At 40.0% G+C, this 14,284-nt stretch overlaps 1 protein-coding gene across 1 annotated transcript; it reads right to left on the bottom strand.

The window, feature by feature from the left end:
* Window positions 1–2,929: 2,929 nt before the first annotated feature.
* On the bottom strand, window positions 2,930–13,944 carry LOC104093590 (uncharacterized). The gene is made up of 5 exons (XM_009599355.4): window positions 13,642–13,944; window positions 7,229–7,370; window positions 6,174–6,400; window positions 4,151–4,408; window positions 2,930–3,669 (listed from the first exon to the last, which is right to left on the bottom strand). The coding sequence occupies exons 1-5, from the start codon at window positions 13,858–13,860 to the stop codon at window positions 3,352–3,354; spliced, it is 1,164 nt and encodes a 387-aa protein (XP_009597650.1). The 5' UTR covers window positions 13,861–13,944; the 3' UTR covers window positions 2,930–3,351.
* Window positions 13,945–14,284: the final 340 nt, after the last annotated feature.

Below are 14,284 nucleotides of genomic sequence, written 5' to 3'. Positions count from 1 at the left end.
GACTCCCGACCACCCCTTAAGTTATTAAATCATGTGAGTTAGCAAAGTTTTGGCCCAAAAATAAGTGAGAAAGATAATTGGAGGTCATTTACTTTATTCAAGTTTTGAAAGGTCATTTTAGCAATTCTTCTCAAGTTAAATAATGAGTAACATAAAAAAAAGACTATACATGAATTAATAAGAAGGTAAATATATTATTTAATTTAATGAGAGAAAAAATTTACTGTATTAACTCACTCAATCCTACCTCTACCAAAATTTTAAAATTCTAAAATTTAAAATCATTTATTAATCTATATTTATCTATCTATATTATTATTAAAGAACGAATGTTAGAATACTAAATGTTGATCGATCAAAATATCCCCGAAATATTATTCATTCAAATAACTAACTTGATTTGGATAGAACTGGTAATATTAAAATTTAAAATCAACTAAACTTTTATCTCTATGGATACTTTTTCGTTGTAGGACTCAAAATTTGAATAGGAGTCGGTCGTTGATTATACATTCTCAATTTGAATAGTTAGTGTGATTAGTATTTCCCGAAAGAAAATTCAAAGCTTGACTCTTAATTAGTAAGGTAATTTTATCTCTTTTTATTTATTTTCTTCCCTTCTACGAATTTAATGATTTTATATGATAAGTACTATTTGCTGATACATGTTCATGTATTGTTGGATTTATACATGATACAATAGTTTTCATTGTTTTAGATATATAATTATATTTGTATATGGATATCTGATACTATATGTAAATGGTGATTAGGATTATGTTGCGTGTTGGATCGAATACCTAGCACTGTGTTTTGACTTGTTAATCTGGTGAATGATTCTGAGTTTTTACGTGTTTCTTTCATCATTGGCAATGTACGAAGGTTTTAGAACGAGGTTTTGCTTGATATTAGGTTTATTACCAGTACCAAGTTATTTTAAGCAGCTACGGTGATTAGAAGTTTTGCTATGAGTGTGTGACTTATGTGGTATATCATGTGATTGTGTCTTGGGTTACAGTTGTGGCTCGATGTAGCTTGTTCAGACTTATACAGTGTGTAGATGCAAGATTCTGATCTTATAAAAAAAATTCCGAATGTTAGAAATTGGATTCTAAGGCTTATGAGCTAGGTTGAATTAAGAAATTTCAGTTATGTTGTGTTATTAGACCTATATGGGATAGGGTGGCGTGGGATCACCCCCGGGAATGTGCATGGTAAGGTTACACGGTGGTTTGGTGGCTTTGAGAACAATTCTGGGCACGTTCGAGGACGAACGTATGTTTAAGTGTGTGTGTGGGGGGGGGGGGGGGGGGGGGGAGATGTAACTATCCGACCAGTTATTTTGAGTATTTTCGTCCCGACTAGTTATTATAAAAGCATGAATATTCGACGCTAAATGTTGAACGACAAAAATATCCTTGAAATATTGGTTTACTTTTATGTCCTTAAAAGTTAAAATATGTCTTCAAAAAGATAATTTCATATAGGATAAAATTGTAAAACTAGACCATATACGAATTTGCATAGACTCCTAAATGCTAGAAATTGCATAAATTTCCAACTCCATTGGAGTCTAATTTTTCGAGTATGCCTAACTGTTTTGGAGTGCCAATTCCAGATAGAAGAATATTCATATTTTACATTCTCAGTATTTTGATTTTAATTAACCAGACTCTTATGCCCATTAAAACTAAATTATTCTTTCAAACAATTAATTTTAATGTGGATAAAATTGTGATTTCAATATTTATTTTGTTGACTTCAACTGCACTTGAACTTTGAGTTCTACGGGAATACTATCTCAAACACTAATATTTAGGACTTCAATATTCAGTAGGAATCAAAACGTTGAAACCAAATTAATCACGTAAGTTTACTCATACAAGGAGTTCTCATGATTAAAAGAGTCTTTACTGAATTCTAGGCAAACAGAGTTTACCCACATAAATTTTCTTTTGTTTGATTAATATATTTAACGTACAATATTTATTTTGAAATATTATTGTCTTTGTATATTTTATTATATAACATTTTTTGTTTGGTGAAATTCTCCCACCATTCTCATTGACCGTACCTTTAAAATGTCTACTTTTTTTCTTTTAATCAGTAATATTATAGACATGCTTTTAATAAATCTTGAGCATTTGTAAAATTTTGGCAAAAGGCCATCTCTAACAACTAACTTCTTTCAAGGTATCAGATAATTACGAGTAACAAATTTGAGATAGATGCTTATTATATGAGATAGATATAGCTTATTGATAAAATTATGCTTGACGCTAAAGAATTATGGAGTGAGGTAAACATGTAGGTGATGAATATGGCGTTCGCAAACGCATACTGATTTGTTACTTTAAGTTGTTAACCGGACCTTTTCTTAGAAACAACTAATCTACTTTGACAAAAGCATATATATTTTGTCCGCATTAGTATTTTTCTGAATTAGTTTTTTCTTTATTGTTATAAATGGCTTGGCTTTAAATATTTTTAGGACCCATTTATTAGTTATATTAAATATTATGAAATTCAATAGTGTTAATTATTATGTATATTATTGAACTTCATAATATTCACAGACCAAAAATGTATCATACATATTCAATAATAAGTAGTTTTAGAATATTTACGCAAAGTATTTTCTAATATTCGAAACAAGATATTTCATGCAACACACAGAACATAAAGATTAGTAATTATATAAATCTAAATTATATATATAATATAATAATACTTCATATTTTTGGGGGCCTTAAATATTTAGGGGCCTAGAGCGGCTGGACGAAACATTTGGTTAAGAGCCTGATTGTTTGACTTATTTCTACAGGATGGGATCTAAATCCGTCATAAACGTGCTTCACGCAACTGAGAGAATATTTACCGAAGGCAAGGAGAGGATAGCAGTTAAAAAAAAACGGATGTAGACATGCAATTACAAGGGGATCAATACCAATTCCCTTTTCATTTGCACACTAAAGGTTTAAAAAGAGAAATTCAAATTCATTGGTGCTAAAATTCCAATAATGCACCAAAAGTCGCTTGAGTGCCATTTCAGTAAGACCTATATTTTATGCTATGGTAGAGAAGTCCAGTCAGTAAAATTATTTGTACAGGACCTTGAATCGTTCAACCTGCAATTCTCCGAGATTCCACCATTATTTGAGCCAAAAGAAGTTGTCAGTCTCGGAAAAAGCTAGGAAGAAACTTAAGGAACTAATATCATGTCGGAAATTGAACATGCACATCCACGCAATGAAAATCGACATAGAATGTACAAAGGCATTTATTATGGTTCGGCTCAGAATTATATAAACTTGAAGTCCCCCAATGCCGTTTCATACATTTCATGTGGGATCAGCACCCAAAGTCTGGAATTAGCACAACTGATCCAGATGTTTTCCTGCTCTCAAGGTCAGCATGTGCTTGTGCTGCTTGAGACAAGGGATAAGTATGATTGACACGGACACGTAAAACACCTGATGCAGCATTTGCAAATACCTCTCCAGCAGTTTCCAGTAGTTCATCCCTTGTTATTGTGTAGTGCATCATGCTCGGCCTAGTCAGAAATAGCGATTTCACTGCAAGAGCTGATAAAGGTACTGGATCTGGTGAGCCAGATGACTGCCCGAAACTCACCATGTATCCACGAGTTTTTAAGCAGTCTAATGATCCCTGATGAAAAAACAAATTCCTAATTAAAGGCTACTCAGGAAAAGGCATAAACGCAACAAATACTTTCTATCCTTGTTTTCTTGTTCATTCATTCTCTTTTCGGCTAAACATGTCACGTTCAATTTGCCTTGAGAAGTTGGAATTATTGCCTATTTTGCAACTTCTGATTAACCTTAAATAGATTATGATCTCCAACATTTAAAGAGATTATGATAAATTCAAGGGAAAATACAAAATTATTTGCATTCGCTAGCCAAAAAGTGTATAAATATGTATTTGTTTTGTATATCATACACATATATACAAAAAATACATATTTTGTCGGCTATTATTTTTAGGAGCGGCTAAAAATATACATTTATCTAAATTATTTCAAACCCAAACCTACATGAACAAACTTCACCATTCTGATGAATGCATTGTTTTCTTGTAAGTGAATTGAGACTACTTGTTGACAAAGAACGAATTTAAATACCAATACCTGAAAGGTATCTTTCCCAACAGAATCATAGACAACTTCAACACCTTGGCCAGATGTGATCTCATTGACACGAGTGACAAAATCCTCTTCCTTATATATTATGACATGATGACAGCCATCATCTTTTGCTTGGGCTGCCTTCTCTTTAGTTGATACAGTCCCAATGACTGTAGCACCAAGGGCATTTGCCCATTGGCACAATAGGGAGCCAACTCCACCTGCTGCAGCATGAACAAGTACTGTGTGCCCATGTTCAACCTGTAATACGATGCAACACAGTATAATTTGATGAAAGTAAAGAATCTATATTAGTTTGTAATTAAGAAACTAAGAGAGAGAAAAAACAATTCAACTAAAAAGGATTTAAAAAGTTATAAAGTTTCAACTAAAAGGAAATGGATGGATAATATCCTAAACATTACATGCAAAAATCATGTAAAGGTCATTTCTTTTCCTTCCTGTTCGTCGGTCTCTTAATTCAGTTAGTAGTGCTGCAAAATCACTGCTCTGGGAAGCAGAGATGGTTCATGTTCAGCATGTTGGATTTATAACATGCTATTTTTTATTTTTTTTCATGACGGTGGTTTTATGGGCCAGCTTGCGAGCATCTCAACTAAGGGTACCTGCTACCTCTCACCGGCACAGATACCGGGTAACTCTTCTCACCAAGGCTTGGGCATATGAGAAGAAATCACCGAGTATTTTTTACCTCCACTGGGTGGGATATGAACTTGAGACCTCATGGTTCTCCTCCGACTTTATTGATCACTTGGCCAAACCCTTGGGTTATAGCATACTATTCTACAAACTCTGACTGCCTCAACCTTCAAATTTAGTTTAAAAGCATTTGCCCCCCTTCCCATGGTCCGGGATTCCCAAGGGATTCTGAAAATCTCTAACAATTCAATTTATGGGGTACCTGACACTGATCGGGAGAGATCGGAGATACCATATGTTAACCACTTAACCTTTTAGAAAACTAGAAACTAGTAAAACAACGCACTCATGATAAAACGTATACCATGACCTTCAAGGTTTCGAACAATTCATTTTTTTTCTTTATTTTTTATTTCCTGATGTTTTTCCTGCTACACTAACTAGCTGCAAACAATCAATTAAAAGGAACAGGAAATTAAAGAATATCAGCCACTCGACAGCTCCCCAAAGTTGCTCTGGTACTGAGAATATCAGGATCTTAGAAGAAGCATAGCCATCCAGAGCACAAATCTGCCAGATACTGGAGTCAAAAATGGAGTAGGGACTATACTTATGTCTTTGTAATGCATATAGGATACATAGTTTTAATGTCCTTGTCTTCTATTTCTCTCATTATCTCAAAAAATTAAAAACAAAATGCTCGGGAAAATTTAGAAGTTGGAAAGTCTTCAAAAAGTAGAAGAGGAAAAGATCCATAATCATCTGTGGTATGCTCATCTAGATAACTAGCCCTCAACTCCTAAATCACACCTAGACATACCACTGGATACTATGCCTTTTACTTCATCAAGTTGTAGTTACTCATGCATTAACTATGAGAAACACGATGCTATTGTCAAAAGCAATAGGATCTAGCAACCTGCTGGATCACCAAACTATAGATTAGTTTACTTTAATAAAAGAACCTCCATCACGGGATGTACATCTAATTGCTAATCATCCATTAGTAGTGCAGTCAATATCTGAAGGTTGAATTTCCAGTAATAAGAGTTGATCAAATAGTATTGAGTATCTTCCCTAAAAATGGTCCTTATATTATGATTGCACTGATTAACATGTAGATAAAATATTCATAAATCATAAAACAACACTCCATCATGCCCGTTTAAGAGTTCTTAAAGCTTGTATGCTGATGGATGTTAATGGATGAGGACTTTTTCTGCACTGCATAATCCAAATCATCTAGTTTGTAATATAAGCAAATCATCTAGTTTGTAATATAAGCATGACCCGTTCAACCAAAGGAGGAAACGATGGAAAAAGAAAGAAAGGAAACTGGGCTGCTGTAAAACTATGATTTACGTACTTTGAAGCAGCGGCGCAGTAGGAACTGAGCAGTCATGCCTTTGAGAAGTACGGATGCTGCAACAGTGGGCTCAATAGAGGGAGGAACAGGCACAACTTTATTGGCAGGAAGGATCTGTTCCTCAGCATATGCACCCATAGGATTGCCAGCATATGCAACAATGTCTCCAACTTTCCTCCCCGTCAATCCGGGACCAACAGCTGTCACAACCCCTACGGCCTCCATACCTGACACAAAGAATTTAAAGCAATTGAATGCTACCTACATAATGATCTTCTACAGTTTATCAACAAATAAAAATAACCTCTATCATCTTCTATAACTCCATATGTAAGAATCTAGCATGTCCCAAGAAACAAGAAAAGAAGTTGAACCATTCAAATACACACAGTTAATAACTAGATGCACACAAAAAAAAATCCTTCTCTAGACGAAACAAGAATCATCATTGAAGTGTCAATGGTAATAATGAGAAGTACATGTCCCTGTCCTTTTTTTTGGTTGGACAAGCATATGGGCCGGTCTTGTGGTAAAGCAGAATCTTTATGAATCTAGTTTACTTTGCCTCTTTATTGCCTGTGAATCATCGCCTAAATTGCAGATCTGCAGTACCGAAAAACTAGTTTTAAAGTGGATAACGCGTTAGGCTGTGAGTGGAAGGGCATAGTAATCGACAAAATGCTTCAGGGAATTGAAACTCAACATATATTCAGAGATTCCGGTATAGGGGAACCTCCATATGGAGAATACCTATTTAACTTTCAATAAACAACATATCATCCCATGCGTAGTGGAGAAATTCATGCCAAAGCAGATGCAGGCTTTTCTTTTTGCATATGTTGCAGTTCTAAAGTTAATCATAACCAGCAGAAGATATTCAAATTAATGGATGCCTACAATTGAGAAGGGGGTTTAATGTATGTCTTCAATTTAAAAATAGGATCTTGACACATATAACACGTATTTCCAATCGCAAAAGTTCATGAAGAGACCTTTAAGCATCATATAGAAGAAGAAAATGGAGAAAATAATTGACAGAGATAAGTGATAAACACCTGGTGTAAAGGGAAGTGCAGCAGCTTTGTAAACTCCTTTTCGGAAATATACATCAATGAAGTTGAGGCCAATTGCCTTATTTTTCACCTTGATCTCTCCATCCTTTGGTTCTCCTACTTGGACGTCCTCCCATTTGAGGACCTACAAAAGAAGTGGCCTTGTCGTTAATATTTATTCTCCTGCTACCCTCAAAACACATCAAGAAAACTTCAACAAAGAACCAAAAAAAATCAAGTAATTAAAGTTTCAAGTTTTTAAACATGAATATGACAGCAAAATTATCCTCCTCTCTCTCTCTCTAATGGTCAAAGCCCTAATCAAACACCACCAGCGCCTCACCTCCCTCGCCGTCTCCGTCGCCATCCCGTTGCCGGCATACACAGGTAAGTCCCCTCGCTACTTCTCTTTCTTTCCTTCATCTTTTCTCTTCTTCCCTTTTCTTTCTCTCTCTACCCGTCTCCTATCTCCCCCCTTCTTTTTCTGGTAGCAATCGGCGCCGGCGGGCCTCCGGCCAGGCATCATCTACCCTTTTCCTCCTTCTTCCTCTTGCTGAACCCTCTCCCCTCTCGATTCCTTTCTTCTGCTCTTCCTTCTCTCACGCTTTTCTGGTCGGATTCCGGTAAGTCTGCTTGCCGCTGTCCTCCAGTGCCCCCATTCTTTATTTTTTTTTCTTTCGGTTTCTCTTTCATTCTCCGTCTCTCTTTTCTTCTTCTTTTTTCTCTTCTCTCTCTTCTGCGGACGTGGGTTAAGCAGCATTCCTGCAGTCTCTCCGGTGTGCACTACCGGCGGTTTTATTGGCACCGGCAGGCCCAATCCAGACGGCTTTATTGGTACCGGCGACCGTCCCACAGGTCTATACCTCCAGTGGCGGACCCAGGATTTTGTGCAAGTGAGTTCAATCTTAGAAGTATATAAATTTAGTGGTAAAATAATAGTTGTCAAGTGGGTTCAAATAAAATATTTATGCAAAATTTACACAGCTTTAATCCTAATTTATACATATACACAGTATTATTTTTTTGTGAAGCTCCATTCGGCAGCTTCTTGGCATCCTCGACGTTAATCCAGGTTCTATCGTTCTTGCCTTTGGTGATTCATATCTTTTTGCTAGTATTTGCCTGCCATTCCGTTATTTTCCCTTAGACTTTTGTTTCAATTTGACTTGCCATTCTTTAGTTGTGTTTGCTTTCAATTGGACTTGCTTTGATTTCCTTTATTTACAACTAGGGCCTTATATACAACAACAACAACAACCCAGTAGAATCACATTAGTGGGGTCTGGGGAGGGTAGAGTGTACGCAGACCTTACCCCTACCCCGAAGGGATAGAGAGGCTGTTTCCGGGAGACCCTCGACTCAGAGACAATAGATCTGTAACAACAACAGAAACCAGAAAAATAGTATCAGCGGCAAATAAATGGAAAGGCCAGAATATGAAAGACAGCAAAAATGTGAAACACAACAAAAACCGCTAGCAGTCCTAGACAAAACACTATCAGACTAGCCGGCGCAGCGAGGAGAAACGCTCGGCTACCTCCTAACCTACAACCCGATTGATCGACCTCCACACCTTCCTATCAAGGGCCATGTCCTCGGAAATCTGAAGTCGTGCCATGTCCTGCCTGATCACCTCGCCCCAATACTTCTTAGGCCGCCCTCTATTTCTTCTCGTACCTGCCAAAGCCACCGCTCACACCTCCTAACCGGAGCATCTAGACTCCTCCTCCGCACGTGCCCGAACCATCTAAGCCTCGCTTCCCACACCTTGTCATCCACAGGAGCCACGCCCACTCTCTCCCAAATATCCCCATTCCTAATCTTATCCATCCTAGTGTGCCCGCACATCCATCTTAACATCCTCATTTCTGCTACTTTTATCTTTTGGATATGTGAACTCTTTATTGGCCAACACTCAGCCCCATACAACATGGCTGGTCTAACCACCGCTCTGTAGAACTTACCTTTAAGTTTCGGTGGCGCATTCTTGTCACACAGGACTCCAGACGCTAACCTCCATTTCATCCACCTCACCCCGATACGGTGCGTGACATCCCCGTCGATCTCACCATCTCCCTGCATAATAGACCCTAGGTAGTTAAAACTCCCTCTCTTAGGGATGACTTGTGAGTCAAGCCTCACTTCCACGTCCGCTTCCCCCGACACGTCGCTGAACTTACACTCCAAATATTCCGTCTTGGTCCTACTCAACTTGAAACCTTTAGACTCCAGGGCCTGCCTCCATACCTCCAGTCTCTCGTTAACGCCGCCTCGCGTCTCATCAATCAAAACTATATCATCAGCGAACAACATATACCAAGGACCTCCCCTTGAATATGGTGTGTCAGTGTGTCCATCGCAAGGGAAAATAAGAACGGGCTGAGCGCAAATCCTTAGTGTAACCCCATAACCACCGGAAAAGGCTCTGAGTCACCTACCACAGTTCTAACCCGAGTCTTAACTCCATCATACATATCTTTTATCGCCCTAATATAAGCTACTGGTACACCTTTCACCTCCAGGCATCTCCAAAGAACGTCCTTAGGGACCTTATCATACGCCTTCTCCAGGTCAATAAACACCATGTGCAAATCCCTTTTCCTATCTCTGTACTGTTCCACTAACCTCCTAATAAGGTGGATAGCTTCCGTAGTAGAACGACCCGAATTGGTTCTCTCATATAGACACCGCCCTCCTTACCCTCCCTTCCACCACCTTCTCCCAAACTTTCATGGTATGACTCAGTAACTCGATACCCCTATAGTTGTTACAATTTTGGATATCACATTTGTTCTTGTACAGCGTAATCATCGTACTCCACCTCCACTCATCTGGCATCCTCTTCGTAGACTTTATAGGGCCTTATATAGTAGACTTTATTTCTTGCGTAGTTTATCTTGCTACAAGTTATAGTGGTGCTAGCGTAGTATCCGTTAGATTAGAGTGGACGGTGTGAGTGATGGCAGAGTGAGGTCATGTCCTCGGGTGGGGTAGGGGGCGGGGGGGCAAGGGTAGTAAGGGGGGTAAGGGTTCCGCTAGGCTGCGTGTTGGGTCATGGAACATAGGGACATTGACAGGGAAGTCTATAGAACTAGGGAAGATTCTCCAAAAGAGGAAGATCAATATAGCGTGTGTCCAAGAGACTAGATGGGTAGGTACTAGGGCCCGTGAGGTTTACGGGTATAAACTGTGGTACTCAAGGGGTGCTAGGGGCAAGAGCGGAGTAGGTATCTTAGTAGATAGAGATCTGAGGGAGTTGGTGATAGATGTTAAGAGGGTGAACGATAGATTGATGGCTATTAAGCTAGTGGTAGGTAGGCTCACTTTAAGCGTGATTAATGCATACGCACCGCAAGCGGGCTTGGGAGAGGAGGTCAAAAGGCACTTCTGGGAGGATTTAGATGAGGTGGTGCGTGGTATTCCACACACCGACAAGATTTTCATAGGAGGTGATTTTAATGGCCATATTGGGAAGACAACTAGGGGCTATGATAGTGTGCATGGCGGGTTTAATTTTGGAGTTAGGAACGAAGGTGATACTTCATTGCTGGATTTTGCTAGAGCTTATGCACTGATTGTAAGGTTATTCCGAGTGAGTGGCTTTCGACCCAATATAGGCTCTTGGTTATGGAGTTGGAGATTAAGAGGTAGAAGAAGAAGAGAGCGGTGCTTGGTCAACCTAAGATCAAGTGGGGAGCCTTGACTAAGGATAAAACTCAGGCATTGGGGGAGAAGTTGTTAGATATGGGGGCTTGGAGGAGTTGTGGGACGCGAGTAGTATGTGGAACTCGACAGCAGGCAGCATTAGGGAAGCTGCTAGAGCGGTGTTAGGGTCACAAAGGGTTTCTCCGGGGACCACAAAGGGGACTGGTGGTGGAATGGAGAGTTCCAAGATAAAGTAGAAGCCAAGAAAACGACGTATATGAAGCTAGTGGAGAGCGCCGACGAGGAGGAAAGGAGGACGCTCAGGGAGTGTCATAAGAAGGCTGAGAAAGAGGCGAAGTTAGTGGTCACGGCGGCTAAGACAGCAGGATTTGAACGCCAAAATGCGGAACTTGGGGACAGAGGCAGTGACAAGAGACTGTTCAGGTTAGCCAAGGTTCGAGAGAGGAAGGCTCGAGACCTGGACCAAGTGAGGTGCATCAAAGACAAGGACGGCAAGGTATGGGTGGAAGAGTCGTGCATTAGGCGCAGGTGGTAGTCATACTTCCATAAACTTTTGAACGAGGATGGGAACAGGAACATCGTGCTTGGCGAGTTGGAGAACTCAGAGAACCAACTGTGATTTTAGGTTTTGTAGGCGTATTAAGGTTGAGGAGGTAATGCGGAAGATGAGTAGGGGCAGGGCGAGTCGGCCAGACAAGATCCCGGTAGAATTTTGGAATGATGTGGGACAGGCAGGCTTGGAGTGGCTTACAAGACTGTTTAATGTCATTTTTAGGACTAAGATGTTGCCCGAAGAATGGAGGTGAAGTTTGATGGTCCCATTGTACAAGAACAAGGGTGATATCCAAAATTATAACAACTAAAGGGTATCAAGCTACCGAGTCACACTATGAAAGCGTGGGAGAGGGTGGTGGAGAGGAGGGTGAGGAAGAGTGTGTCTATTTCGGAGAATCAGTTTGGTTTCATGCTGGGGCGTTCGACCACAGAAGTCATTCATCTTGTGAGGAGGTTGATAGGGCAGTATCGACAGAGGAAGAGAGACCTGCATATGGTGTTCATCGATCTAGAAAAAACTTACGATAAAGTCCCAAGGGAGGTTCTATGGAGATGTCGGGAGGTTAGTGGTGTTCCGGTAGCGTACATTATGGTGATTAAGGATATGTACGATTGAGCGAAGACTCGGGTGAGGACTGTGGGAGGAGACTCGGATTATTTTCCTGTGATGATGATGGGGTTACATTAAGGTTCAGCTCTTAGCCCATTTTTATTTTCTCTGGCGATGGACGTGCTGACAAGCCACATTCAGGGAGAGGTGTCATGGTGTATGTTATTTGCAGATGGCATAGTGCTAATCGATGATACGCGCTGCTGGGTTAACGATCAGCTGGAGCGGTGGAGGCAGACCCTGGAGTCTAAAGATTTCAAGTTGAGTAGGACCAAAACTGAATACTTGGAGTGCAAGTTCAGTGGGGGGACGCAGGAAACAGAAGCGGAGGTGAAGCTTGATACACAAGTCATCCCCAAGAGAGATAGTTTAAAATATCTTGGGTCTGTTATTAAGGGGAACGGGGAGAGATTGACGAGGATGTTACGCATCGTGCTGGAACAGGCTGGATGAAATGGAGGCTTGCGTCTGGTGTTTTGTGTGATAGGAATGTGCCACCAAGACTTGAGGGCAAGTTCTACAAAGTGGTAGTTAAGCTGACTATGTTGTATGGAGCCGAGTGTTGGCCAGTCAAGAAATCTCATGTCCAGAAGATGAAAGTAGCAGAGATGAGCATGTTGAGATGGATGTGTGAGCATACCAAGAAAGACCGGATTAGGAATGAAGTTATTAGGAACAAGGTGGGTGTGGCTCCTATGGAAGACAAGTTGTGGGAATCGAGGCTGAGATGGTTCGGGCATGTGAAGAGAAGAGACACCGATGCTCCGGTGAAGAGATGTGAGAGGTTAACCATGGCGCGTGAGAAGAGAGGTAGAGGGACGCCTAGGAAGTAGTGGGGAGAGGTGATTAGGCAGGACATGGCACTGCTTCAGCTTATCGAGGACATACCCCTCGATAGGAAGGTGTGGAGGTCGAGAATTAGGGTTGTGGGTTGACAGGTAGTCGAGAGTCTCTTCTAGTCGTACTAGTACTAGTCTTGTATTCTCCTATTCCGAGTTCCTTGTTGTTAGACGATGTGGCATTATTGCCGGTAGTTTTCGCACTTCTCTTATAACTTCGTATTCTTAGATCTTTGCTATTACATGTTGTGCTATATGTTTCCGTTATCTTATTTTTCTTGCTATTACTATTGCTTGTTTATTGTGTCCTTTTCATTGTTCTTGAGCTTCATTGTTCTTGAGCCGATGGTCTATCGAAAATAGACTCTCTTCTTTCATAAGGCGGGGTAAGGTCAGTGTACACATTACCCTCCTCAGACCCCACGTGTGGGATTTCACTGGGTTTGTTGTTGTTGTTGAATATGACAGCAGAGCCGGATAAAAGGCAAAAACAAACATCTTTTAGCAGAATATACTCATAATCTCCTTTCTGCCTACTATTGTACCTGGTGCAACTGATGAGGTGCAGGCAAGCTACCAGTGTTACTTAAAACAAACAAGAAAAGTTACCCTCAAAATACTATCGAGTGCCCCCAACCCAGATATTATCAGTATAGGATCATGAATTAAAATCACAACATTCTTTTTCTTTCGACGATATTATTAAAATTAAAGATAAATGGACAAAAAATGTAAAGAAATTAGACCTCAGGGCCACCAAGTTCATGAACTCTAATAGCTTTGACCATTGTTGGTGCTGCTGCTGAGTGAGCTCTTACCGCTAAGAGGATACACTTGATTTTATGATTACTGGTTGTATTTCTGGTCAGTCGACTAGATAGAGAGAGGCTAGATATGAAAGACTTTGGTAGAAGAAGATTGTGACTATGCTGAAAAGCAAACGGTGTTATTCTAGAAAAACCCATATGTATATGAAAGCAAAACAAATATTTGTCAAAGAAAAGAAATCAGGTGGACGGGACAGAGACAGATCAGCACCATTTTGTCCCCGAAGAATTAGGAGGATGTGAACACCGAAATAACCCCCCCCCCCCCCCGCGCGCGCGCACACACAACCCAAGCCCAATTTTGGAGGGCCCATTTGAGACTATTTAGTGGGAACTGCACAGATAGCCACTGATTAGAGATATTTTTACTTTTTAGCCACTATTTTAAATGTATTTACTCTTTAGCTAGTGCTTAATAAATTTTTACCCGCCGGACAAAAATACCCACGTGCTAGACATAGGTGTTGTGTAAATATTAAGGACAAAGTGTCTTGTATTTGCACCTTCTACTGCTAAACTTTCGGACATCATGTCCTTAACTTCATATGTGCAGTATAAATGT

The sequence above is a fragment of the Nicotiana tomentosiformis genome, chromosome 5 (genome assembly GCF_000390325.3).
Source record: "Nicotiana tomentosiformis chromosome 5, ASM39032v3, whole genome shotgun sequence".
NCBI classification, from domain to species: Eukaryota; Viridiplantae; Streptophyta; class Magnoliopsida; order Solanales; family Solanaceae; genus Nicotiana; species Nicotiana tomentosiformis.
Note: the sequence above shows the minus strand (reverse complement) of the source record. Positions and strands in the feature narration are given on the sequence as shown.

Bases quoted from the DNA above. Each gene is read 5' to 3' on its own strand.
- LOC104093590 (XM_009599355.4), bottom strand. From the start codon at position 13,860: ATGGGTTTTTCTAGAATAACACCGTTTGCTTTTCAGCATAGTCACAAT. The intron at 7,371-13,641 runs GTCTAATTTCTT...CTTCTTTTGTAG, and splicing joins ATGAACTTGGTGGCCCTGAG to GTCCTCAAATGGGAGGACGT. The intron at 3,670-4,150 runs GTATTGGTATTT...TTTTTTCATCAG, and splicing joins TTGGGAAAGATACCTTTCAG to GGATCATTAGACTGCTTAAA.